At 48.1% G+C, this 27540-nt stretch overlaps 1 protein-coding gene across 12 annotated transcripts in view; it reads left to right on the forward strand.

Moving 5' to 3' along the window:
- Nucleotides 1-20085, forward strand: part of LOC104314452 (H(+)/Cl(-) exchange transporter 5) — a 44661-nt gene extending 24576 nt beyond the window's left edge. For all 12 annotated transcript variants that reach the window (XM_069810784.1, XM_069810782.1, XM_069810786.1 and 9 more), the window contains 11 exons: nucleotides 3351-3502; nucleotides 5746-5845; nucleotides 7335-7519; nucleotides 8153-8275; nucleotides 8770-8976; nucleotides 9978-10058; nucleotides 10950-11492; nucleotides 12686-12872; nucleotides 14285-14683; nucleotides 17066-17282; nucleotides 18150-20085. In XM_069810784.1, coding sequence (XP_069666885.1) covers nucleotides 3351-3502; nucleotides 5746-5845; nucleotides 7335-7519; nucleotides 8153-8275; nucleotides 8770-8976; nucleotides 9978-10058; nucleotides 10950-11492; nucleotides 12686-12872; nucleotides 14285-14683; nucleotides 17066-17282; nucleotides 18150-18240 — 2285 coding nt within the window. In that variant the 3' untranslated portion in view covers nucleotides 18241-20085. The remainder of the gene's footprint in view (nucleotides 1-3350; nucleotides 3503-5745; nucleotides 5846-7334; nucleotides 7520-8152; nucleotides 8276-8769; nucleotides 8977-9977; nucleotides 10059-10949; nucleotides 11493-12685; nucleotides 12873-14284; nucleotides 14684-17065; nucleotides 17283-18149) is intronic.
- Nucleotides 20086-27540: the final 7455 nt, after the last annotated feature.

The raw sequence follows: 27540 nt of genomic DNA on the forward strand, positions 1-27540 counted from the left end.
AAACGAATGCCTGGATGGATGCTGGCTTTCCATAATGCTGTTACCAACAGTCAGTAACCACCCCTCCAGCCCCAAATTTATGGTTCAGCTTTTCCAGAAGAGCAGCTGCTATCTAAGCAAGAATGTTAAAAGCCCACTGTAATGTGAGGGGGGTTCCTGGAAATGAGAATTGGACCCAGGTGAGCAAGCTGGTGACCGTGGTGAGAACGTCTGGTCTGCCACAGAGTGGCTCAGATGGGCGTTGGGATGTTGTGCGGTCTGGGAGGTAGCGGCATGCTCGCGGCCCAGCGCCACCATCAAGCTGACACGCTGGATCAGCCCCTGGCTTGTCTCCCTGGTTCAGTTGTTCTGCTACAGTCACGGTCTCCATGTCCGTGGCCTTTGCTGTGAAGATCTGCAGCTCTGAACTCTAGGTGTGACTTGTTTGAGCTGTGGTTGACTGGGGCGATGCCTCGTCTTGTCCCCTATATCAGATAACTTCTTCAGAGGGGGTTCATTGCCTTGAGAGGCTGTGAGGCAGCACTCACCCAGACAGCTTTATACAAGTAAGCAGGCTTGCAGGAGGAGTTGCGGGTATCTCAGCGCTTTGCGTGCTGAACCTGGTTGTCTGTTGTTATTAGGATGAGTTATTCAAGGAGGTTTTGGCCCATCAGATTTGTAGAACAGCACTTGGGATTTCTGGTGGGGATATTTGAAAGGGGAATTCTCTGAAAGCATTGATGCCAGTTTGTGTATTTCCAAGCTGTTGGCCTCATAAGTGCAAAAACTGTTAAAAACAGAGTAATTCGTCGAGGCTCTCAGCAGCTGTGCCCCATTTTCTTTACAGTGCAAGTCGGGCAGGTGGGGCTCACAGTCTGTACACTCACCACTTTCTGTACATTCATCAGTTGGAAAGATCTCTGGGGAACTTCATTTAACCTTTTTTTTGTCCCAAATGAAGCAAAGAGCCTTTTTTAAGAGGGTTATTTTGTGGTAGTTGTCAGTTATGCTACATGACTCATCTTGTTTTCCTGCAGCTTCTTCTCTGTTAAGAGGCAGCTGTGCCAATCCGGGAAATGGGCTTGGGAAGACATCATAGGTCTCTTTTCCCCTCTCTTGCTTTTAGGTGACGGAGTAGAGAGCAATTGTATGAATTCCTTACTTCTTCCCATTTGAAGATATCTTTGCCCCGGTGGTATCTGCAACCTAAATATGCTAAATGAAATATTAAATGTTATCCTTCTGTATGGGAGTTTTAATACTCCTCCACCACCTTTCAATTTTGACCGGATTTGGGGTTTTTTGTCTCTTTTTTTTCTTTTTTTCTTCTGGATGACTGTAAATGCTTAGTGTCTTACAGAACTGTTTTTAGACGTACTCTCCTGCCCAGGTCTGAAAAACCAGCCTCCCTACCCATGTCTTCATGTGTACACCCTTGGAAGCTCTTTGTAGCAGCATATTGCTGGAGGAAGAACATGCATGGTTTATGTTCTACTAGTATGGATTACTAGGATTATGTGGACTCACGCTTGCTCTGTGGAGCATACAGGGTATAAGTGGCTTTGGTGTGCTATGGATTGCCCAGTGAATGATTTGTGATTATTTAAGGCTGGGGTTCTCAGCTCAGGTGAGAAATGGGCTACTGAGGACTTCAGTCTCTTACTGTCTTCTCATGTATTTTCTGTACTCTGCTTCCCTTTGGTTTGCTGCTGGCTGGCAACCACTTACTGGGATTGCTCAGCGTGCATGTTAGCTTGCTGGCAGCACCTTGTTCTTCTTTTCTGACCAGCAATATTTATTGACAAGACTTTTTAAAAAAGTCTTCAGAGCTAGGATGTCAGGGAGTTCATCTGTGCAACTCCCTGCTGCTTTACAGCTTGTTGCACAGCTCTGTTCTCTGCCCCCTCCAAATGCACAGCGCAATGACTGTGTCTCACTGGTGTGCTGTTTTCCTGGACACAGAGGGTAGAGGCAGGCTGTAGGTGCAAAAGGAGGGTTTATCAGTTGCATGCTTCCCTCCTTCACGTGCATTGGTTGTGTCCTTTCCTTCTCCTCCATTTCTTAAACAGAAAGGTTGTGCACAGCAGGTAGTCTGGTAGGTCGCTGCTGGCTTCTTGTAGGGGCACCAAAGTAAAATAGTGGCGACCAAGCCTGCTGAAGATGCCTGTGTAGCTTGGTGGGTATCACACAACTCCAGAATGTACATTTGTAGTCAGCTGGGCGCAGTGTAGAAAACGAACTGTTTTGTCTCCAATTTGCTTATAACAGAAAAGGTGTTCTTCACCTGAGCTTGGTTTGGATCACAGCTCTGTCAGCATGGGAAGGCTGCTCTGCAGAACTGCTCGAGTCCTGCAAATGGGACAACAGTAATCCACTGGATCTGACCTGTTTTCTACGCTGGGGTCCAGCACTAGGGAGGTTGGACTAGATGATCTTTAAAAGTCCCTTCCAACCTAAACTGTTCAAAAATTCTACAATTAATGGATTTATTTTCTTGGCAGAGGACGGCAGAACTGGGGGGAATGACACTTCAGAGGCTTTGCTTGGGAGCATGGCTTGTATGTTGTCTTCAGATGGACCTGGCTAACCCTTGTCATGCTGTAGATTTATAGTTTTCTGTAGGCCTTGTGCTACCCTGCCCCACACCCTTGGTCTGTGCTCCTAACTGTGAAGATAATATCTTGTGACGAAAATTTTGGGAACATATGTCCACACTCAGCATCATTTTCCATGGGCTGGAGCGGGTTAGACAGAAGGTCGAGTGGTTTGGCCAAGTTTGTTTCACCTGAAGGGAGGCTGCGAGCCCCAATTTGGTATCTTCCCAGGCTCCCATTTGGTATCACTTTCTGCTTTTCAGGCTCTTCTGGTCCCCCCGCCGGCAATGGGGGGGGTCGGATGCTTTGCTTTCTCCCTATTCCCCTCCATAGCCCTCCTGCCCCTCCTGCTTTCATCTTCACTAGGTCCACCTGGGACTCCCTTCAGCTCTGCTGGGGATCTCGAATATTCACCTTCTCCTCTCCTCTCTGCTTTCCTCAAATGGCAAAATATTATCACAGCAAGTCCTGGATTTAGGGAAAAGTTAACATCTAGATGCTAGTGTTGATTTACTTTGGTTGCTGAACAGTCATTTCCAGGAACAACCCCATCTCTACGTGAACTGCTGGAGCTGGGGAAGGGTGTACCTGTGCTGCCCAGGTCATCCCTGGGAGGCTTGTTTGGGGTATTTAGCTCAAGGAACAGCTTGTTAGCTCTTTGCTTCCACTGAAGTTTGTAGTTTTCCCCCTAAGTTAGTGTTTTGGTGATTGGGGAGGGGGTGTTTCTAAAAAAGGGGGAGAACTAAGAAATGCTCAATTTCCCCCCTTTCCCACCAGGATTTTCCTCATATAATGGAGGAGGGATGAACGGCACAAGCACAATGATGGATTTCCTGGAGGAACCTCTTCCTGGTGTGGGCACCTATGAAGATTTTAACACTATAGATTGGGTGCGAGAGAAGTCCAGGGACCGGGACAGGCACAGAGAGGTAAGGTTTCTTACTACTCCTTGCTGACACTGAAGGCAGAATAATTAACTGGCTAGAGCTAATCTTAGTTCTGATTGCCGGACTAGGGAGGCACTTAACTAGAGAGACACCTGGGGTGGAGGTATTGCCGTTAGGATGGGAACTGATGCAGGGTCTTTAGTTTGAGGAAAACAAACACTGAATTGAACATGTTGCAGTTTATCAGTTGCTACTTCTCTTCTGAAGGCATTTATTTATTTAAAAAGCTTTAGTGGATTTCTGATACATATCTTAAATGCCTTAATGGCACATTTTCTTAGGCCATGTTAAACTTGCTTGAGACTGAAGCACAGCAAAATCTGCAGTCCTACTCCTGGAAGGTGCATGCATGATTTGGAAGAATTACATTACTGTTGCATGGTTTATAACAGAAGAATCTAAGCACCCATGATCCTGTTTATCGATAAAGAAACAGGCTGTTTTTCTGCTCATGCGATTGCACTTGTGAATAATGCTCTCTCTATTGGAATTTTTTTGTGCTGCATGTTTGAAAAAAATAAGTGCAATTCTTTCAGAATTCATTCCTAGGACTTCACCACTCTGCAATTAAAGGAATCTGCTTAGAAAGCAAGGGATGCTTTAAATAAAGTACCAATGTCCCCAGCATGCTCCTGATTAATGAGAAACCCTTGCTGGCAGAACTCTTGTAGGGCGATGACTGAACTCAACTTGTCTATTTGCTTGCCAAAATATTGTTTAATTTTTTTTTGTTTCCTGAGCCTCACAAAACAACTTGTGTCTTAATAACAGTGCACAAACTGAATGCAGTCCACCCTCAGTGTGTGAGTACATACAATACAATATAATGCCCAAACTTGAGCCAGTACAGACCCAATTAAGGAGCTCCATGCCCCCACTACCTCCTGCCCAAAAAACTGTTCCCGTCTATGCATTAAGAGTACAAACTCAAAAGACTTCTCACACGTATGCCTGCATGCACAGATGCATGTATACAAAGATGATGCCCATCAGTGTGGAACAGGACGATCTATTTCCGATCTGCAGAGATGCTTGTATGAAAAGACAGCTTCTGTCTTTATCGAAAGAAGTTGAAATCAGGTCAAGGCAGAAGTTACTGCTGGCCAAAGAGGTGTAGGGTTAGTCCAATGAAAAGAAATAGAAAGGAAATAGTTTTGGCACCCACCCCAACCCCTGCCTTGATTCAGTAGCAGTTCTACTCATGGTCAGTGCGGCATGTGAAAGACAAAAATCCAGAGAAAAAAAACAAATTATGCTCATTCGGGCAGAAAGGATTCTTGCTTTATTTATTCCTCATTTAGTGAATATTAGTTGTTTGCATCAATGTGCCTTTTTATCTGGGAATAATAGTGGTGTACTGGAATGTTTCCCTTGGGAGAGGCAGCTGGGTAATTGGGGCACACAATAGCTGTTCTGTCACCCTGTTGTCTGCCTGTCAAGAGCAGTGAGACTGACAGGCTTCAGCCATCCCTGCTAGACGCAGGCAGACTGGGGCCAGAGCCTGTGAGGAGCTCACTCTCCTGGGGCATCTTGGATGGGTCCGAGTCCCACTTTCCAGTGCCACCAGCACAGCCTGGTTCCCAGCCTGACCGTTCTTCTGTGTTGGTATTAAACCTGCGACCTCCCTCATGCTCCGGCTGAGCAGCGCTTGGCAGAGTCTCCTCTGCTCAAAGCAACATCTAGTTTGTATTGCAGACGTTGGGGCAGTAGCTGGAGACTATGAAATGGTGGTGACAGCTTCTGTTCGCTCTCACAGTTGGTGGGTATCAATACCCATGAGGCACTATTGATAAATTGCTGAGGGCAAAGTGCTTGAACGGTTTCTTCAGTGTTCAGATTTGCTTGTGGCATCAGGATATTGGTAACTTGCTATTACTAACAAGTAATGGCTTTAAAAGGGATGAATTTTGTCTTGGTTTTATGCAGAAGACACCTAGGAGGAAAGTGTTACTTGAATATTTTGGTTTTTGCTGGGAAAAATGGAAGTATCCTTGATCCGTTCTTGTACATCTCCTAACCAGAGCTGCATTTACTGTACCGGCTGTAAGAGCAGCCACTGGCTGATACTTTTTCTCTCACCCCTTAGAGCAGAATATGTCATGGTAGCTGTTGTTTTGAATGTTAGGGGCTAATCTTCCACTAACAATGTAGTTTTTAGAGCGTTTACACCAAAGTATATCAGTGTCTTAATGGATTGTTGTTTCTTTTTGAAAAAACTTTTCTAGATCACCAGTAGAAGTAAAGAGTCCACCTGGGCACTGATACACAGTGTGAGCGATGCCTTTTCTGGCTGGTTGTTGATGCTTCTCATTGGGTTGTTGGCAGGTAAGAGCAAACCTTAATTTAAAATTAAGTCCTGGTTCTACACTGCAGCATCAGTATTGATTCCTCCCACAAACCCTGGCAGGACGCTGGAGCAGGAGTCTTTGTCCCTGGAGCGAGGGTCGTGTGAGGGACTGCACTGATATTGATTGCACTGCCGCTGCTTTGCAATTTACAGAGAATTATTTTTAAATGCTTTGAGGCCCTGTTTGTGTAAATACCCAGATACAGAACTGAGACTGACAGCTGTCCTGGACACTGCTGCTGGTCGAGAGCTCTGAAATAAAAAAAAAAATAAAATCATCAAAGCAGAGCTGATCAAAATGCTGGATCAGGGAAGAGTGTCATGCTCTGCATCATCTTTGCTGAATGCTCTTTGTTGACACTGGAGAGGTTAATGCCAAGGACTGCTAGCAAGATTGTCTTCTTTTTTGTTGTTGTTTTTTTGTTGTTTTTTTTTTTTTTTTATTTCTATTGTATTTGGATATAAAAAGTGAGAGGTGTTTCTTGGGAAGTCGGGCTTCTTTCAGAGGTTGGCTGACTGAGACCTTTTAAATGACTTCAGAAGTGAACTTTGGACCCAGTGCAGGAGAAGTAAATCAGTTGGATACATATCTTCCCGACAGAAAGCAGCTAAGCATTTATCGTGAGGAATGAAATCAAATCTTCTGTTAATATTTACATAGGAAAGCTGCTGGTCAGTTTTTCATTAACTGGAAGATTTGCTAAATGATTATTGCTACCTCTGCAGCTTGTGCTAGCACTTGCCGGTACAGGTCGGAGGTCTCTGTTCCTGGCCTCTGTGTTGATGTGGCATTTTAGTTGAGAACAGAGCCGATTGCAGCACTTATCTTTGGGGATTTTAGGAGTTAACAGCAAAATAAGAAGTTACTTGAAGATTCCTGTTTTAAAATCTGAATTACTTTCTGTACTAGCTCTCTGCTTGCTTTGTTTCACTTGGCACAGTTGTAACTTTTCTTTTTTTTTTTTTTTTTTTTTTAAATTGGGGGTTGGAAATTCAAAGTTATTCCTGTCACAGTCTTAGCATTGTTAGTGTAACTCCTGGATTCCAGCTCTTGTGCTGCTGACTGGTGACACGCGTCCTCCAGAAATGCAATATGTCCCCCTCTGCCTCTCAGACTATTTGCTGTTCTATATTTAATAAGTGCTCTTTCAGTGTAATTGCGAAGGATTAATTTCTATTGATGTAGGGTGGGTTTGAACACAGTTTGCAGTGGTCAACCTTTGAAATATTATTAGGGATGCTTTGTTTCCTGACCTACTCTTTTCAATATATATATATACTTAAGCAAATCTTCCTTTTTAGCTCTCTATAGAATAAAAGTTAATTGTAGGCAAAAATACCAGTACTGCTCTATTTGTTGGTAGGTGAGTCAAATTAGTAGGGCAAACTGTAACCTTCAGATATTTGAGTCTGCATAAGGTGATTATTAAATTTTATTTCTTTTTTTTTTTTTTGTCTTTAAACTAGGTTCCTTAGCGGGTCTGATAGACATTTCTGCCCACTGGATGACAGATTTGAAAGAAGGAGTGTGTTTAGCAGGCTTCTGGTTTAACCATGAGCACTGTTGCTGGAAATCCAACACAACCTTTACAGACAGAGACAAGTGTCCTGAGTGGAAGAGCTGGTCCCAGCTGATCCTTGGCCATGGAGAGGTGACGTGTGCCTACAACTGTTTTTGCTGCCAAATGTCCCGTTTCCCCAGCCGGTATCGTTCCTTTCTAGTCATCTGGATGTATATGCCAGAAGTGCAAGCTCTAGGTGGTTCAGTGCTTTAACATTCATTGCTGGGGTCTTCCAAGGGTGTAAATAAACTCAAACAAGTTACTTATGTTTTTTCCTTGGAGGGGGTGAGGGGAAGCAGAGCATTGACACATTTACAAGGGCAGTGTTTTCGTCATGTGTCTGAGACTGGCTGCTTGGAGGATATTTTGCCCATGAACGTTTTAGAGGAATGCCAGATAAGCTCAGGTCTTGTGTTTCTGGCAGCTCTGTCCAGTGGAGCTGCCTGCTTGACTGGGGCAACACTTAACCCCAGTACCAAGCTACTTGTGTACCTTGTTTGCTATTTTATATAACTGTCTTTGGAGATATGATTGGTTCACATCCCTGTAACCCAGCAAATTTAACTTGTCCTTGAAACCTCAGACTTACTGTAGTTCTCTTCATTTTTGGCTGATAACTGTATGTGGGATTACCTGCTATTTCTGTGTGCCTGCTTCAGTGCACAGGTTTGATGTGATCTCAGTTGAAATTATCTAATTTAAGTAATTTTCTCTGCATTTCAGGGGGCTTTTGCATATATTCTCAACTACTTCATGTATGTTATCTGGGCCTTGCTGTTCTCCCTTCTTGCTGTGTTACTTGTGAAGGGGTTTGCTCCTTATGCCTGTGGCTCAGGGATCCCAGAGGTGAGTGAGAATGAAAGTGGGTTGAGTTTTTTTAAGGTGGAGTAGGGATCCACCATCCAAAGATTACGCATGCCTGCTACAGAATAATAATTTCTTGCACTTCAGATGGTGGCTTAATATATGGGGTTTTTTTCCAAACTATTCCTGAAACATGGCTAGTACTTAAGTCTCCATACAGTCCCTTTAAAATGTTTTGGCATTCACTGCAGGAGCTACAAACAAAAGCACACCATTTGGGTAAGACGGGCTACAAAAGCTAGCTTCAGATTTTTCTTCAGCAGGGATAGTAGCCCTGAAGGAAGGACTCAAATGGCTGTTTCTGCCTTTGCATGGAGGGATATTTATACTGACTCTATATTACTTTTGGTAGCTGGGTGGGGACTCTGAAAGCAGTAGAGGAAAGCTGAGGGCAGGATTGGGAGTGCCTAGTAAAACAGGAGCTCTGACCAGGGCTTGAATGAAAGCCTGTAGAGCTTTGTGTGCTTGACTTCCAGATCAAAACTATCTTAAGTGGTTTCATCATTAGAGGCTACCTGGGCAAGTGGACGTTGATCATCAAAACCATCACCTTAGTGTTGGCGGTGTCCTCTGGGCTGAGCCTGGGCAAAGAGGGGCCTCTGGTGCATGTCGCCTGCTGCTGTGGAAACATCTTGTGTCATCTCTTCACCAAATATAGGAAGAACGAAGCAAAGCGTAGAGAGGTACGGAGAGACACTGATGTTGTAAAAATGTTGAGGTAGTGTGGGGAGACTGGTAGGTCTGGCACTTTCCCCTGACTGTAAATTGTTCTGTTTTGGCTTGTTCTTGGTGTGCCTCAGCACAACACCCAGTTGGAGCAAAAGCCATCTCGGTTAGGAAGTGACACCAAAGCATCTCCCCGGCACAGGTCGTCATCTCATTTGTGATGGGAGCGTTCACTGGCACTAACCTGCTGCAGGCCCAGTTCTGCAGCACTTGTTTGCGTTTGCCATGCAACTCCATAAACTGTTGGGACTGTTTGAGGGACCTGGACTTGGCCATAGGAGTAGAATGAAGGGCTTTGCTTTCAAGGACACAGCAATGGGCATGGCGTAAGGACCAAGCTAACATCTAACATAAAGCTCATGAGTGTTTCCTCACAGTGCTCTAAGGCTTTTCTCTGGACAAGTCACTGGAAAATGGTTAATGTGAGATGCATAGTATCACACTGGCCAATTTACCTTCCGCTAAACCAAACCTGACAGAATCTACCCAGTGGGCCGGCATGGTTTTGGGTGGCCCCACAGCACCTCCAGTTACACTGTGTTACCCTTTTCTGAGAAACCGTATGATTGCGAGACAGGCAAAAGTGGGAAAAGTCAGTGTGTTCCAGGAGGTGAAATTACTGCTATTCTGTTTTACTGAAGCTTTATCTAAGATGAAAGCATAGTATGAAATCAGCTGAAACAGAAAAAGGTAATTGCCAGTGATGCCACTTCTACTAATTGGGGGTGGGACATTTGAAATGCTAACACCAATGTTTTTGTAGCTACTTGCAGCCCTTCTCCTTAGGGAACAGGCTCACTCCACCTTTTCCCTGCTGTTTTTAAAACAGGTCAGACCCTGGCTTACTGTGCACTCACTGGAGATAAAAATTGTACAAATTTAGGTAAAGACAAACAAAAAAAAGGGGGAAGGTTGGGGGGGGATGAAAATGTCTGACTGTCTTTGGGTTCTCTCTTAGGTTTTATCAGCAGCTGCAGCTGCTGGTGTGTCTGTAGCTTTTGGTGCACCGATTGGAGGAGTGCTGTTTAGTCTGGAAGAGGTAACATCAGCATTTTCTATTAGCTCTGGGCGAGCTGGTTTATTGCAAGAACTGACCCTGCTGGTTTAAAAATACAGTCCACTCATAACTGCTTGGGTGTGGAAAGGAGACCCTCTTGAATACTGATTGGTGGTGTATTTACAAGGCCAAGCAACCTAAAAGCTTATTGGGGTTTCAGGTAATTCTTATGAATACTGGAGAATTTATTTTGGATGATGTTTATCCATAGCTTTGCAATAAACCTGTTGGTTTCCCTTGGTCTGTCTGTGCTCAGCAACATTGACTGCTCACAGCCACAGCCTCTGTCATGTTTTCCGTATGTCCACTCTCTCCTGACAACTCTGTCCCAGGGTACCTGGGAACAAACTTATCTGGCTTATCAAACACCTTTCCTTCCCAAGGGACTTCTAATCCTTGTTCTTTTGATCCAGATGTGAAATGGATCACCGCTGCTAGCTTCAGAGCTTAGCTCGGAGGAGGAATGGGATGGTTTTGCTCGGCTGAGCAGTAGTCGTGGTGGTAGCTGTGGCAAGCACTGTTGTTTGGCACTTCTGGACTTTACAGAGCATGCAAGGCAAATAGTTCTCTCTCTTCAGCTCATAGCTGATTTGTAACAGCTTTTATTATCAGAGTACGTCGTCTCCACTTCAGGGGGCACTTGCTGCATTGGAAGTATGCAGGCCAGGACCCATCCCAGTCATTGCAATCTGTATTGAATGAGAGCTCAAAATAAAGCCTGGGGTGTTTGGCTGGAGAGGAGGGAATGTAGCCAGTGCACATCAATCTCAGTCCTTGCTTTTACTTCATGCAGTGGTGATTTTGTTACTGGGCAGCAATTGGTGTAGTGGGAAGTGTTAAAGTGACTGAATCTGCTTTGTTTTTCCTTTTTAGGTCAGCTACTACTTTCCTCTCAAGACGCTGTGGCGCTCCTTCTTTGCTGCTCTGGTAGCTGCGTTTACGCTGCGCTCCATCAACCCTTTCGGGAACAGCCGCCTGGTTCTCTTCTATGTGGAGTTTCACATGCCATGGCATCTTCTGGAGCTCGTGCCATTCATCCTTTTGGGAATATTTGGTGGGCTTTGGGGAGCTTTCTTCATTCGCAGCAACATTGCCTGGTGCAGGCGACGAAAGACGACCAAGCTTGGCAAGTACCCTGTGCTGGAGGTGTTTGTAGTGACTGCGATCACAGCCATTCTGGCCTTCCCCAATGAGTACACCAGAATGAGCACCAGTGAGCTGATTTCTGAGCTCTTCAATGACTGTGGGATTTTGGACTCATCCAAGCTCTGCGAGTATGTAAATGATTTCAACAGCACCAAAGGGGATGACCTGCCAGACCGAGCTGCTGGCCCAGGAGTTTACACTGCCATGTGGCAGCTGGCTTTGGCCCTTATAATGAAAGTCTTCATCACGATCTTCACCTTTGGCATGAAGGTGAGAGTTGCCTGTGAAGGAGCTCATGTTCTTCTCATCCTCTGTAGGAACCCTAGGTCCTAAGAGATTTATTTGCTCAATAAACAGACATGAGCTTTCCTCCCCAAGCTCTGTTAAGAAGGGGGCATGGTGATAGACTGCAATTATTTGTTCGGTGCTTGTAACTGAGGGCAGTAGAAACCTTTTAGCCTGAGGGTGGGCTTCAGATGCAGTCACTGAAGCTGGTGTCTCAGGGCTTCATGTCCCATTTTCCAGACACAGAATGCTTCTAAATTGTCCTACCTTAAGCCTTTTTGATATATATGCAATAGCTAATTGCAAAGCATTTGATATCTTAATTTGTAAATGCTTATTTATCATAGCTTTTCCTTGGTCAGATGGTTCTGAACTTGTTTGGTGGCAGCCTCCCGAGCTATGGATATAGTGCCTAGGTCTGAGCTTTCCTGCAGTGGGGTTCAGCAGGTGGAGCTGAACCCTGCCCCCCAGTCCTTGAGTGGTCCGTCTAGAAAGGCAACATCACCAGAGAGGTTTGGACATCATTGTTGCCGTGAGGCAGTCGCTGACACTCAAGGGCAATCATCAAGTCTGTGAGAAAGCTGTATGACAAATGTGTAAAGGAAAGAGGGGGGAGATTCTCTGACTTCAAAGAATAGGAGCTTTTGGAGTCCTGGAACAGCTGAAGTGCAGAGGTGAAACTTGCTGGCAGTGGCTCTGCTGGGTGTCACTTGTGCTGTGTGTGCTAATTCCAGGAACCCTCACTTTTACAGTGGAGTTTGAATTTCTGCCAGGGAAGAAGGATGATTCTACTCCCAGTACGTGAAGCCAGTGGAGCGGGAAAATCCTGTGCCTGCAATAAACACATACTCGTGTGGTTGGAAAGGCACAGGGGAGTGTTAGCGGTGTGTGAGTGAAGCTTTGTTATATTCTCTTGGGAAATAAGCTTTTGAAAAAAGCTTGTTCTGTTCCACGCTAACCTCTTGTGTGGCTGTTTCTCCTGCTCAGAGAGGAGTAGATGCAAACTGTTGCAGAGACTTCAGAGCATGAGGGTGCAGGAAGGGCAGAGGTGATAGAGCAAGGCATCCTTGCCAGTTTTAACTTCAGAGTAACCTCTAATTCAGTCCTGTTCTGAACTCCCATTGCTAGTCTTTGAAATGTCTGAGAAATGGCACATTTACTGATGTGTGTTTTCACAGGTCCCTTCTGGTCTCTTCATCCCCAGCATGGCGGTGGGTGCTATAGCAGGCAGATTGCTTGGAGTAGCCATGGAGCAGCTGGCCTATTACCACCACGACTGGGCCATCTTCAGTGGCTGGTGCAGTCAAGGAGCTGACTGCATCACTCCTGGCCTCTATGCAATGGTTGGGGCTGCAGCATGTCTAGGTAAGCAAGATGTCTTTTGAAGTCCAAGCTGTGGTTTGGGTCTTGGCTGGCCATGTTAAGAAGCGTAGTAGTGAAATGCTGCTGCTGTTCTTGCAGTCCATAGAAGCTGGGTTCATCTCAGGAACGGGAGACTTTTGCACTAGCATGTGCCATGTGTTCCTCATCCTGTTTGCGTTCTTTTGCCAGCACCAACCTATAGTTGGACATGACAGGTTTCAGTGGGGAGCCTCCTGAATAGGCAGCTAGAATAAATGAGACTGGCTAGGGACTTCAGATCTTCCTGTGGGGTTTTAATTCATTTTACTTCCTGTTCTGGCCTCAAATCTTAGGATGCAACTCTTCTTTAAAGTGCTCTGTTTTTTGGTAACACTTCTGCTTGGCTGAATTTGAGAAATTGAGTGCACGTGACTGAACTTCACTTTCACTGTAATTCCCAATCCTCTCCTCCACAGAATAATATGTTTAACTCTTAAGGGACTACTTTACTGTATCAGCAGAAACTTGCATTTCAGGAACAATAAAAGCATGTGACCAAAACCTATCTTTGGCCTTTTTAAAGGTGGTAGACCTTCTTGTTTGCATGTAAGTGATGAAAAATAAATATGGTTCCACCTTATTAACTGTTCTCTTTACCACTGGACAGTACTAAAGGGTATGTGCCCCTTTAGGAGATGGTTATTGGAGCAAAACTCCTCTGAAATACTTGGGAGTAGCTTTGGGACTTGAATCTCAAAAGCATGATTTAAATATGCTGAGACAAAGTGCTGTTATAAAAAAAATGATGTCAATATTTAAGAAGACTCATCTGTTTTCTCTTGAAATGCCTCAACTGTTTTAGTGTGAAAACCTAAAGTGTAATGAACACTAGTCAAAATGTCTGAGTGAAAGCCAGCAAACTTGAAAGGTAAGTTGTCTGAAGCCCTTGCTGTTAGTGGACTTAATGCTAGTGACCAGAGGATGTCAGGATGACGCTTGCCTTTTGCATACAGCCTGTCAGAGGTCGCATTTCATGAATCTGCCTATGGAGGTGTGTATAAGGCCCTTCTATGGCATGGCCAGACTATTTAGCAGCTAGCTAAGTAACACAAGAGAAAGTTAGCCATCTTTTAAGGTTGCTTCTGAGTTCAGGGAAAGACCCATCAAAACCATGTAGCAAACCCTTGTAAGCCAGCCCATGGCACGATATTCTGGAAGGGACGGATGGTTTCAGTACTGTGTTCTGCTCGTGTTTGGCTTCCACTGTAATGCTGAATGTGATGTAGGAGTCCAACAGTACAACTGCTTGCTGATACGAGACCTTCTCTAGATGCATCAGCAGAGGATAGCTGTAGCAAACCTCAGAACAGCTCTCCTGCCTGGAAACCCTCAAAACTGCATGTTCATGTCATCTGTCTTCTGTGTTCTGTTTGTAGGTGGAGTGACCCGAATGACTGTGTCGCTAGTGGTCATTATGTTTGAGCTCACTGGTGGACTGGAATACATCGTTCCTCTGATGGCAGCAGCAATGACCAGCAAGTGGGTGGCTGATGCCATTGGACGGGAAGGCATTTACGATGCCCATATTCGCCTCAACGGATACCCTTTCTTGGAAGCCAAGGAAGAGTTCTCACACAAGACACTTGCAATGGATGTAATGAGGCCACGGAGGAATGACCCTCCTCTGACTGTCATCACTCAGGACAGCATGACCGTAGAAGATGTTGAGACCATCATCAATGAAACCACATACAGTGGCTATCCAGTGGTGGTGTCACGGGAGTCCCAAAGGCTTGTTGGATTTGTCCTCAGGAGAGACCTCATCATTTCAGTTGGTAAGAGGCAAGATACTGTGTACATAAATGATGCCATCAGAGGCCTTAAATGGCACCAGCTGTAATTTACTTGATGAGTTTAAACACCCAGTAGTGATGGTGTCTGTGCTTACTGGTGCCTGCATCTCCATCCCTGAGCAGCGTGGGGTCTGCATGCATTGAGCACAAAGGACAGGATGGCTTGCCCGGTGCAATTAGTATTGCTCTGCTGAATTCATGAACCTTAGGGCATGGTTGTGTGGCATGAGACTTCTTGCCAGCAACAACTAAGCCTTCCTGACTTTGTGGATGAGAGGATGTGGAAAGCTTTCTTAACTGTTAATGTCTCAAACCTTATTTTATTTCATTAAGGAAAAAAGTCTGGTTGGTCCATGTGCTGAATATTGGGTCACTTCTGAGGTGCTGCTGTCAAATCTATAAATATCAATACTGATGTCGTAGTCTTCCATTTCTCTTCATCTGTGAAAGCCAGCCTGGTCTTCTAGTTGTTTCACTTGTGCTCCCGTCCCGTATTGGTGGTTGTGAGGCAGGTGATGTGTGGTGCTGGCAGGACTTGGTAAACACTGTCCTGGTATCACTCAGATGCAATTTCCATCTGTGATGCGAGTTGAGCTCCTTTGGAAACAACTTTGCCATGTTACAATTTAGGGCACATTTAGGTTCCTCTTGCTCCCAAGTTTCTTAGAAATCTGCAAGTGCTGTTTCCCAGCATGACACCCGAGTGGAAGTCACGTTGTCTCTTGTGGGCTCGGGTGAGACAGGATGTCTTCTCTTGATGAAGCAGGAGAAATCTCTGTGTTATTGTTGAGTGGTCCTTAAAAATTGTGCCTGCACTGGAGTGAAGATTGGGCATAGAGGTACCAAGCCCCACACTCTCATGGAGGTGGAGTCCGTATGGTTTGTGTCCAGCTGCAGCTCAGGCTCCAAGCATCCGTGCTGAGCTTGGATGAGCTGGAGTTGCTGACACGCTTCCTTATGCCGGCACCTGGTAGGGTTCGTGCAAGCCCTGTGGCAAGCTGGATGGGAGAACTAATGCAGCTGAAAACACATTTTCCCTCCCTGCTTGGTTAGCTCCTGCAGGTCAGTCCCCTCTTCTGGCTCTTGGAGGGGGGATATGGATGCTGGTGCAAGGGAGCGGGTGAGAGCACGCTTGCTGGGAGCGGGTTGGCAGTCACCTTGGATGAAAGCAGAAAACGATTGTAGGAACAGCATGATTGTGGAAGATTGAAGACACGCGAACTCTGCGGTGTGTTCTCCAGCACATGGTTGAATGCACTGTTTTAGCTCAAGCTTGACAACTTGATATAGGGGTGGTGTGAAGGCTTGGTCCTGAGCTAGCTTTGTCCCGTGGCAGAGCTAGAGTAGTTTTTATCACTAAGTTGCCTGCAGCTATGCATCAACCCTGTGTGTTCCCTCTCTCTTTTGAGAGTTTTCAGTGTCAGTTTTAGGATGTGCAATACAGTCTTCTGGAGCATGTGAATATTGCGCTCGTTCTTCTGATAAGTATCTGGCCAAATGCTTATGACACTACGGAATGAAATGCAGAAAAAATTGCACTATCATGCTATGTGTATTGCCTGCCTTCTGTAAGGCTGCTTTGTGGTATGACCACGAATTCCTGCATTTGTGTTATTCTGAATCTGCAGGGACTTGTTAAGAGTAATCTTTTCCCCAAGATATGCACAGTAATGCACTGTTGTGTGCTACAGAACAGCATTTAGCTTTTGATGGCCAGCTCCAAATACCTAGTCTGGTGTTTGGGCTGCCAGGCTAGCCCTTCCCCAGTGCACCTCGGAATATAAATATCAAATGAAGCTGCAATGTGGCAGTTATCCACATTGCCTGTGTAGCAGGAATGTAATGCATTAGTGTAAATATCTGAGTGATGGCAAGTAATTAACTTGTTTTCTGTCCTTGACCCTAATCATGGGCATGGAGCCTGAGCCAGTAGGTTAAGTGCTTAAAAATACTTCTTTAGCAACTCTGCATGAGACCCAAGTTGGTGACTGACAAAAGTACAAAGCATTTTATCTACCTCCTCTTAAAACTGGGAAGTTAAATATCTCCAGAACTTGCATCTACATGGCTAGAGCAAAATGCTGAGATGCGTGGCAGCCTTGACATTAGGCAAAGTGTGTGCTGATCTCACCCCTGGGGTGAAACTTTGGAGATCTTATAGGTTACGCTGTAGTTACTAGAGGATAGGATGGAAACATATTGCACCTTCCTTGGGTCATCGGTTGCCTTGAGACACAGCACAGGTGAAGGGAAGGAATGGACTTACAAGGCCATCCCAATGTGGGCAGCGACAGAAAAGGGCACGCTCTTCAGTTTGGAAGAGGAAAGGAGGGATGATATTTAATCAAATATTTCTTCTTCCAGAAAATGCCCGAAAGAAGCAGGATGGGATTGTGAGCACTTCAATTATTTATTTCACTGACCACTCTCCTCCGCTGCCTCCAAGCTCCCCCTCTATGCTGAAACTCAGGAGCATCCTGGACCTCAGTCCTTTCACAGTGACAGACCAAACACCCATGGAAATTGTCGTGGATATATTCCGCAAGCTGGGATTGCGCCAGTGCCTGGTTACTCACAACGGGTAAGAACTCTGCAGGTACAGACCTGGGGTCCCAGGATTGCCTGTAGACCTGAGTCAAAACCTCCTCTCCTTCCAGTGAACAAAGGCCTCTGATGTGTAGAGCACTGAGCATCAGCTGGAGCAGTTGTTATCTGGAAAAAAGCAATTGTGAACCCCTGAGCCTCTTTCAGTTGAAGGAGTAACATAAAGCCTGTAAGGCGAAGGCACAGCTCTGTAGGGTGGTGGGTCTCCAGAACTGATGGAAAGGGCTCACGGCCTCCTCTCAAATCTGGCCATGTGTATCATGTAACTACATGAATTTGCTTTGTTGTCGGTCAGAAACAGCGTGTTTGGCGAGGTGGGAAGGAAGGAGGGCAAAGATAGAAACCGAGCGATCTGTTCCCTGAAGGGTGGCACCAGCAGGAATTCTCTCCCTGTTCCCTGCTGCAGTGCATTTGGACCAGCTGATCTTTTCAGCTCCTGACAGACAGCCGCATTGCTCAGCGTCACTCCCCAGCAGACGTTCTGCCCAATTCCCTAGTTCCTAGCATGCCTCTTGGCACCTTTTTGAAAGCACAGCTACTGAAAGTGCTAGGACTTAAAATGCAGCACTAGACATCAGGTTGATCTTTTCAGAGAAGGTGGGTGTTAATAATTATTAGTATTTGTCATTTGGTTATAACCTCCTTACCTCTTTTATTGTAAAATACTGATAGAATTTCTGTTGGGGCTTGTGAGCACCATACTTTGTGTGGAGTGTCAGCGCTGCGTTCCAAAAAGGCACTTCAACTACTGCAATGCATTAAAATTGCCCTACATGAAGCTATGCGAGAGCAAGGATACCTTCTGTGGGTGTTGATGTGCTAAAAATGTGTTTTCATTTTTCAGGAAGCTACTCGGGATCATTACCAAAAAGGATGTATTAAAGCACATTGCACAGCTGGCTAACCAGGACCCAGATTCTATACTCTTCAATTAAAGGCAGATTAGTAGGTATTGTGTGTTCAACACAAAAGAAACTTTCTAGAGGATCCTGGATATACTTTCCTATTTTTATTGAGACCATGGAACTGTTTTCAGCGTTTCCTTCCGTGGAGCTGAAGAAGATAATTTTTTTTTCTACCAGATAACCAATTGCACTACATAGTCTGTGGAACATAATCTTCTTTTTAGAAGAAAAAAAAGACTTTACGTTGCTTTTGTGAAGTTGCATTGGGAAGATTCCATGAAGGAGTAAAAGCAAAATGCTATAGAATTGTATCTCCTCTTCTTATTTTATTTGAACTCGTTACTAACGTCGCGGGGGGGAAGACAAGGTCTATACCTTCAGAAATTTTGAAGGAGAAGGATGATTTTGCACGCAGCATTCGGGTGGTGGCAGAAAGATGTGGTTGTGACTCAGGGGTGGTATATTTCCAGTTAGCCACTTGGTAAAAATAAGAACCTTATAAAGTCAAAATAGGGGAGGGAAATAAAAAGAATGGGCTAGCTGAGGATGTTTTGCTGAAAGAAGGAAAAAAAACCCCAAAACCCCCAGAAGACCAGATCTTCTTAAAATTGGGCCCAGTTTCTGATTGGCAGGAAGCTTATTTTGATTAATATTCTGTGAATGTATTTAATTACTCTGATGCTGCCTTGCCAGGAGAACCCCAAGGAGGAGGCAGAAGGAGTTAACAGCTGTATTCTCGTTGTGATCCCTTTTTAAGATATACGCCTAAGGATTTCATCTCCTTGATTTCCCTTGAGCATGTAATTAAAATCGCAAAGGCTGAGTCCTAAGTTATTGCCCTGCCTTTACTGCACTTCCCAGTAAACTCTGATCATGTTAGATATTGCACAACTGACCTCTTCCTCAATCAGCAGTGTCTTAGGTGGCTGAGGATGTCCTCCTGGAGAGCCCTGCGCCCGGGACGTTTACATGGATGCGTGTGCTGTTCCCTGCTCCTCTCCTCAGCCCCGCACCCAACTCAGGCCCGGATCCTGGCTGTAGGATTGGCAACACTGCCACTTTATGTACGTACACCACTCGGTGTCTCTCCTTTTGCCAACAACTATGCAATAAAGCCCTTCCTGACCACTGTCAGCCAAGTAACTCGTTCCACATCTGTGCTCCTCAAGTCCCTGTCCCAGATCTTACCAAATTATTTTCCTGTTAATAAAATTGTGACCGTTTACTGGAATTTTGGAGGTATATGAATGCTTTCAGAGGTCGATGTTCATCATGGCTTCAGTCCGTAGCGGATGCCATTTTACGGTCTGTGGCTGAGGCTCGTCGGTGGCAGCAGCAGGTTCCTCTCACCTCTGGCTCACCACCGAGGCTGCAGAAGGGAGCCAAGCTGTTGAGCAATGGCCAAGAATTAAGGAGTGGGGGCTCTGACTCTGCTTCCTGACGGACAAACCTCCGGCTGTTGAGCAGGTGTTGCACTTCGCACAGCCTCAGCCGCAGAGGCCGTGGTAACAACTCCCCTCGTCCCAGGCTGAGGCTTCGTGGCAGGAGGTGATGGGCTCTCCATGTGAGGCTGCTGCTGCTGCCCATGATAAAGCTGTTTTTTGGGGGAGTGGGGACTCCTGGCTAGAGTTGGCTGCAAGTTTGATCAATCTTAAACTCTCTCAAATATAAACAAATTCCTCATCTCTCCTTGGAGCAGAAGCCGGCTCATTTATTTTTCAAAGCCATCCAACAATGAGTACCTGCTGCCACTGCTTTAACCTGGCAGTGAGGTGGTGATGTCTTGAGTTCTTGTATAGCTTAAAGCTGAATCAAACCAAGAAGTTACTAATGGATCAGATACCTTCTGCTTAGAAAATAAATGCCTTGACTGTGTCTGTGGTGGTTTCGTACAGCAGGAGGTGGTTGCTGAGTTGAAACAAAGACCGCAGCGTGCCCGTAAGTCGCAACTTGAAATGCTTTGTGTTCTGCCTTGGCTGTGGCTGGCAGCAGAAGCTTTGCCTTTAAATGTTTGGGTTTTTTTGTCTGCTTTGGAGAGGGTTGTCCCCTGTGAGTCTGGCTCTGAGTCCAGGGAAGAAGCCGCCTTCTTCCACTTCCCCGGGGGTGTCTGCACTGGAAGAGGCTGGGGATGCCTGTCCTGTGCATGCAGGCTTCTCTTCCCTGCGGCATGCTTGGAACAGGAGAAAGACAAAGTTGGGGTTTTTTTTCTACTTTTCTGCTTGCTTTACAATATGCAGGAGGGCTCTAGCTTGAAAAATACGGTCCCTGCTTCAATTAGATCCACGATACACGAGAGCCCATTCCTCTCATTCTTGTGGGAAGGCTGCTGTAGCCTGGTGCAAAGGTAAGGGCAAGAGGTGCCAAAAGGGAAACCCGTGAGCAGGCTGGAGCATCTCAGCTGGCTGGTGGGTTATCCCAGATGCTCTTGGGGAAGCGGCAGGGCAGGGAGTACACCATCGGAGGGGGACTGCAGCTGCTCTGCCGTCTGAGCATGGGAGCACTGGAAATGGGAGCTCAGGGCAGGAAACACCTGCCCAGCAGCAGCACAGGGGCTCTGCCAGCAGGCAAGCTCCCAGATCGGCGTGCCTGTCGCGGCTTTTTTTTTCTTTTTTTGCGTGGGAGAGGTGTCCTCGGGAGGCTGGCCTGAGAAAATCCTGCACAGGAAGGTGAAAGTGTGGGAAAACACCGGCCGTGGCTTTGCAGGAAAGCCCGGTAAAGCTGGGCTTTAGAGAGGCTCAGTCCTTGGTGCGGGCAGGATTTCGACTCCCTGCAATGATGAACCAAACATGGCGATGGTGGGCGAGTAAAAGAGAAATGTTGCAATGGTATGAGACCTTTCTTTGCGTCTTGTCTTCCTCTCTTCACACTTGCTTCTTTTTAATGTGGAAACATAATTTTCCTCCAAATGGGAATGTATGCTTTAATGGCTGGAGGTCCGGTACATGTGGGCAAGGTGGGAATAGGAGCTTAGAGTGTGACTTTGTAGTTCTTCTGTCTGTACGTGAAAACCTGCTGACCCCATTAACCAACATAAGTGGTGTCCATGTAAGGAAAATACTCATTTCAGCTCCAGACCTGTTTCTAAGCTGTGGTTCTCTGTGTAGGGAAACTTGCAGCAAAACTACCTGTTTGTTGTTATTACATTAGCTACAGTGGTGATGCGCTGTGCCCAGAATGTGAGGCTCGTGAGGGGATTATGCGGGTAGAGATGTATAGCTCTCTACTGGGGTTGGTGCCTTCCCTTCCCCAGTGAGATAACGGGTTATAGAAACTCCTGGCTGTTTGCTGTCTGCTTTTATTGAATTCCTTTAATTCCTACAAAAATAAGTTCAACTCTTTAATCAAAAGTTCTGTGCAGGGGAGAGACGGTACTCAAGTTTTTTAACTCGAGCGTTTTCTCCGTTGGCCCTCATCAGCAGTGCTGGCTGGGAAGGGGTTCCCCTTCCATGGGGCAGTTCGAGCTGCTGCAAAGAGGTTTTTTTGCCTCGTCCAGTTCTTGTTTTTCCATTGCTTTACCTTCAGAGCGACTCCAGGAGGAGCCCTGGGGTTTCTTTTCCGCAAACAGTGGGTTATATAAGTCATACATAGCTGGAGACAACCCATACACTTCATAAATAACACCAAGCCTGCGATCTCCTTAGCTAAGCATGAAACGTTGCTTGCAGCACTGGGTTGAACCACCAGAGATAAGGCTGAGGTTGATGCTCTTGTAAATGCCTTTTTCATCTGTTGCTGAAACCTCCGAACTCCAGGGGGGATGCTCCGTGCGAGGAGGTGGCTGTAGGGCACCCTCCTCTTTACCCTCAACCAGAAGAGGAAGGGACCTGGCAGGGCAGGAGTTACAACATCGTATTTATGAATTAAATTATTGGGGACCGTTCTGGGGAGGGTTTGGATGCCTGCTGTAACTGTCGGCCTTCTTAAGGGCAGGATGTGAATTGGGGTCGTTGACTTTGCACTTCCCCCAGCCTAGTGCTGGGGTTTGAATGGGACACAAAGCGCACGTGGTAGTTCATTATGGAGATACGGGGCCGGCGGGCTCTCACCTACGCTCTGCTGCTCGCCTGTCTTCTCTGCCTGTCCATGGAGAAGCTCCCATCCTCTGAACTTCGCCTGAAGGAAATACAGTGGATGAGGGGGCCTGACGCCGTCCCTTCCCACCCTGCCAGGGTCCCAGCTGGACTAAGGCAGCGGATACGGGGGTCTCCGTGAGGGGTGGGCTCCTGCGTGGGTCAGGACTTGCTTTAGCAGCTTTGTCTGGGTGCCCAGGGACAGGCAGGAGACGAGCGAGGGGCCGGGCTCCTCCTGCCTTCCCCCGTGCTGCAGGCAGCAGGTAAGTGGAATTATTTTTTCCTGGTATCTCCAGCTTGTCTCGCTTGGGAAAATAACGGGGAAAACGGCCTGTCCTTCGTGTACGAGATCCGTGAGCCTGGATTAAGCTGGCTCAGCTGTTTTCTTGTGTACAGCTTGCTCGTCCCAAGGGCAGAGCCGGGGAGTTGTCGGTGCTGGCAGGGCAGCCTGGGACCGCGCCAGGGAGCAGCAGTGATGTGTCTGCGAGCGAGGAGCGGCCGAGCTGCTGGCATCAGCTTCGCCGCTTCAGCAGCCCTGAGGTCTGTTGCGCAGAGTCCAAGGTCTGAGCAGAAAAAGGCAATTCACTCTGGAAGGGGAGAGAAATCACCTTCAAAGCAGCATCTTTCCTCTGGGACCTCAGCACCAGTCCCCATGGGACTGCAACTGTTCGGGGAAGGCGTTGTGACCAGCACGGCTCCAGGAGACTGGGCATGGATGGGATGGATGAAAATGGGCTCCTGCCTGCAGCAGCACAGGGTTCCCTCCGCTCACTCCCCTTGCGGGAGCATTAATGTTTTCCCGTTGGTTTAACGAGCATCCTGCCTCCTACAGCTATTTGAATCCTTCTTGCTGAAGGAAAGAGATTTGCTGTTTTGTTTTCCCCTCTCTCAGGCTTAATTAATGCTTGGGGGAGAGTGGTGGCTGGGTGGGATGTCCCGAGGTGCCTCCAGGGCAGATGCACCTCAGGGCAGAGTGGTGGGTGCCAGTGGTGTCTGCGTGCACGTGATAGTGGGGTCACAACCTCAGGCTCGCTTTCTTTGTACGCTTTATTTACAATGTCCCAAGAACTGATTTCCTGGCGTGTTGACGTGTTTTTCAGTGTGGATTTCCTCCTTCCCGCTGTGAACTTGTTCTGGGCTTGGGACTTGAAAGTAAAACAAGATCTTGTTTGGAAGGGAACAAAAGACTTGGATGTAGCGATGAGCTGGTTAATAGCAACAGGAGGGGGTTAAAAAAAAAAAAAAGATATTTCAGCCCCAGAATTTATTTTGAGACAAAGAGCAGCACAGTTAGGGCTGTAAACGCCCTTGGCTGGCTGGCGTGTTGGTCTGCACTGAATTGAAAGCAGAGCTTTGGGCGGTGAAGATAAGACGGTCCTTTGGCAGTGACTACAAGGAAGCAGTATGTGTCCAGACCAAATCAACACGACAAAGCCATGAGAAATAAGGTCAACCTGAAAATGTTATTAGAGCTGCAGTCATGTCCTCCCCCTCCCCATTCTTTTTTAAAGCAGGAGGAAAGGGCAGGGGAGGTTTCTGAGCTGTCACCTGGCAGGGATGAGGCACCTGACCAGGTTGGGGAGCTGAAGCAGCTTTCAATTTCAGGTGATTTTTTTTTTTTTTCCCCGCTGTGTGCTTCTGAGCTTGACGGATGTCGTCTGGCAGAGGCCAGGAAAGGCACCCCTGCAGCATGCGGGCTGAGCCGCCCTGCCTTTGGCACGGGAAAGGCAAACTGCTTTTTTGCTGTGGGAGTAGTTTTGTAACTGGTCTGTTGGCACCGAGGTTTAGCACCAATCCTTTTCCCTGAAAGCACATGTTCCTCCAGGCAGCGCGGGCAGGAAGCCCACCTTCCCTGGCATTGCCCCGGCTCTGCCCTCACAGCTGCAGGGAGAAATCACGGCAGGGCAAAGTAATCCTGCCACGGGCAGCCAGATGAGTAATGCAACAGGCGGCATTATTTTAGACACTACAAGGTGCCAGATGCTCTGTGGGAAACGCTCTTGGTGGGAAATCCACAACAGTGAGTGGCTCAAGGTTTTGCCTGGTGGTGTCTGTGCCACCAGAAATCCCCCCATGATGGTTTGGGAAGCCATGCTCACTGGAAAATGTGGTGGACAGAAGCATTCTGCGCAAGCTCCGCTGCCGCAGGCTCCTACAGCATGCTCTTACCTGCAGGTCTTGGAGCCTTTTACAAAGACTGATGTCCATAGGCATCTTGTACAAGTGGGGAAACTGAGGCACAGAGGCTTCATGAGCGACCAGGTCTTCTGGTGAAGAAATGGAGTAGTGCCTGCCTGCACTTGTTGTTGCCCAACTCAATCTGCTTTCTCCATCCCCAGCAGCTGTAGAAAACAAAGGTGGTGAGGGCTAGCAGGTTATGGTTGTGACTTCAAACCCCCTTGATTGAAGACTCGCCCATCCTTTTTAACACCTCCAGGCTGTTCTGCAGGTATTCCTGAAAAAAAAAAATCTTTGCATAATGTGTCAATGAGCTCTCAGCTTGGAGAATGCATGAGCCAGGTTCTTCTTCCAGTGACTGCCTAAAATGAAAATGCTCCGTTTCTGAGGATGTTGCACACATGGCCATTGGGTTGATCTTGTCCAGTCTTCAGGACTTTCCATTAATGTCAAACTTAGAAAAAGCCAGGAACTGCAGTGAGGCAGCCTTGCCAGGTGCTGGAAACATCAGTGGGACTGAAACCAGAGAGTCTCTGCAGGGATTGGGGTGGGATGTGCCAGAGCAGGAGGTTCTCCTGTGCCTATCTGCATGGGCACAATATGGTTTTGGCTCCAGTGGTGCTTGCTGCTTGTTGTTAAATTTCAAACTAGTCAAATGTGCATCGAATTCCCGGGATTGTTTTGCTTTTCTCAGCCTCTTGGGTCTTTTGCGTTAAGCCTCCTCTAAGCTGACACCGGGGCTGGGAAGGGTGAGGCTGCTCTAAGAGGGGAGATGTCACGGTGAGGAGAGATGAAGAGCCAGGACCTGGTGACTCTCCTGGAGCAGCCTGTGCCTCAAACCTGCCCGTGTCCAGGACATGCAGCCCAGGGCCAGGGGAGCCTCTCACCAGGTGCCGGCGTGCTGGGTTTGTTCCCCACGCCAGCTCTGCCTCCCCTTTCTGGTGGTGCCATGGGGGCTCTGCAGGAGCCTGCTCTCCCCACAGGTCTGGAGCAGGAGACCTGGAAAAGCTGCAGAGCTGGGACCTTGAGATTCCCCCTCCCAAACCGGGGCCAGCCTACACCCCACCCTGCCAACTCTTTTCCCCGCTTCCAATCTAGCCCATCTCTCACTGCCCAGTGCCACTTGGCTCTCACCAGAGCCATGGGGCCTGATGCTTGTGGAGTTCGCCTTCTCCAAAAACATCCACCCACAGGTCTTCTCCCTTCCAGGAAAGCAGAGCCCGGCTCACACAAGAGGCTGCTTTACCTGCGCCACGGGCTCCTGCTTGCCATGTGGCAATCGGCAACCTCTTACATGCTCCACCAGGCTGGGGGGTTGCTTTAAACTCTATTTCAAAGAAAAAACTGTGAACCACCTGCTGTTTCCTGCAGCCCTGGGTTGTCCGATTCAACCCTGAGCTCCCACAGCTGCTGCCAAAGGGCAGCTCCAGGGCTGGGGATGCGGGAGCCGGGATGAGCTCAGTGCTCGCCGTGGTGGGGGGGTTTCAGGCCAGTAAGGATTTTAAGAGCCCTGGGAGCCCGATTCCTGTTGTTGGGCTCCAAGGTGGTTAAGAAAGCAGGGGGAGGAACAAGAGGTGGAAGAAAAAGGGACCATTTCAAAGGTGGCTTTGGAAGGCAGGGGTTTGCGGGGCCAGCGCGTGGTGGGGCCCAGCATGTTTGGGGGTCTTTGCTAACCAATATTGTGTGGGACCCAGCTGTGCTGGATAAATTCGGGTCTTGTTTGCATTGGGCAAGAACACACCGCACCGATCAGGGCTGAGCGCGCTGCAGATGAAGCTCGCCTGGCCTCCCTCTGCAGGGCTGGGGGACCTCGGCCAGGGAGGGGGTGGCCGGAGAGCGGGGGGAGCAGGACCCCACAGCCCTGCCTGGAGCGGGGAGCAGCCGCATTGCCCTTTTTGCAGATGGCAGGTCGGTGCTGTCAGTGCTCTCTGGCTGGGAGGCGTTGGATGAGCCGGGAAAATTGCCGGTGCGTTTGGGGCTGGTCCAAGCGCTTGTGTGCTGGGTGACGGGGCTGTGCCGTGCCCCTGGGGGGGCTTTTTGTATTGGTCTTGCTGGAGCAGGAGCCTGCAGGACATGGAGGCTGGTGAGTGGCAACGCCTGTGGATACAGGGGGATGTGGGACCACTTGGCTCAGCCTGGCACCGGCTCCCAGCCCCAGCCAGGGATGCAAAGAGAGGGGGCTCAGGCCTGGAGAGCTGCGGGACGGATAGCGGGAACAAGGAGCAGCCCCTGCCTGGCCACAGTGTGATGGGGAACGAGCCCATCTTGGCACTCCGGGGTTTGGCTGTGCTTTGGGCTGGGCTTGGCAATCCCAAAGCAGAGAGAGGAGGAGCGGCACCGGGATGCCCCGGGGTAGCTGGGCAAAGCGTAGCTCCCCAGAGCTGATGGGAGCAAGGGGAGGAAGAGGAGCGGGGCTGGGGTCAGGTCCCGGGAAGGGCTCTGCCAGAGCTGGTGGTGCAGCTGCCCCTGGTCCCAGGGGAGATGACGGCACCAGGCTCGGAAGCGGGAGTGTGTCTCCCTGGGAATGCCCCAGGTAACCGTGGGGAGAGGCAGCGGCGGAGCCCTTCGAGGTGCTACAGATGCAAGATGAGGCAGGACCTGGTTATTGCCTGCGGCCTTCGCTGGGCTCTGTCTGCAGCTCTCAGGGCTGGAGCTCCTGGGAACTGCACCAGCACGTTCCCCCAGGCTGCCTTGGCACCCGGCAGCTCTGGCACCGCACCAGGGCTGCTCCGCTGCCGCCACCGGCATCCCAGCACCGCCGGGCTGGTGCGGCAGGACTTGGCTCAGGTGGCTGTGGAAGCTGGTAGGAGGCTGTAGGCAGCCGGTGGGGGGCAAAGCTGCCCCTCTCCTCTGTCCCTTTGCAGCCCTCTGCTTGCAGCCGGCCTCTGTGCTGGGCTGGAGCAGGGACAGGGAAAGAGCTGGGAGCAGATAAGGCTGAGCTGCAGCGAGTGGGGCTGCCCAGGACCCACGGGTGCTGCAGTGTGCCAGCTGAGCGTGAGAACTGGCCCAGATCTCAAAATGTCTGGTTTGCACAGCACTGCGGCTGCTCGGAGGCCCAGGGCACGTTGCCTGGGGTGCCAGA

This window comes from Haliaeetus albicilla, chromosome 23 (assembly GCF_947461875.1).
Source record: "Haliaeetus albicilla chromosome 23, bHalAlb1.1, whole genome shotgun sequence".
NCBI lineage: Eukaryota > Metazoa > Chordata > Aves > Accipitriformes > Accipitridae > Haliaeetus > Haliaeetus albicilla.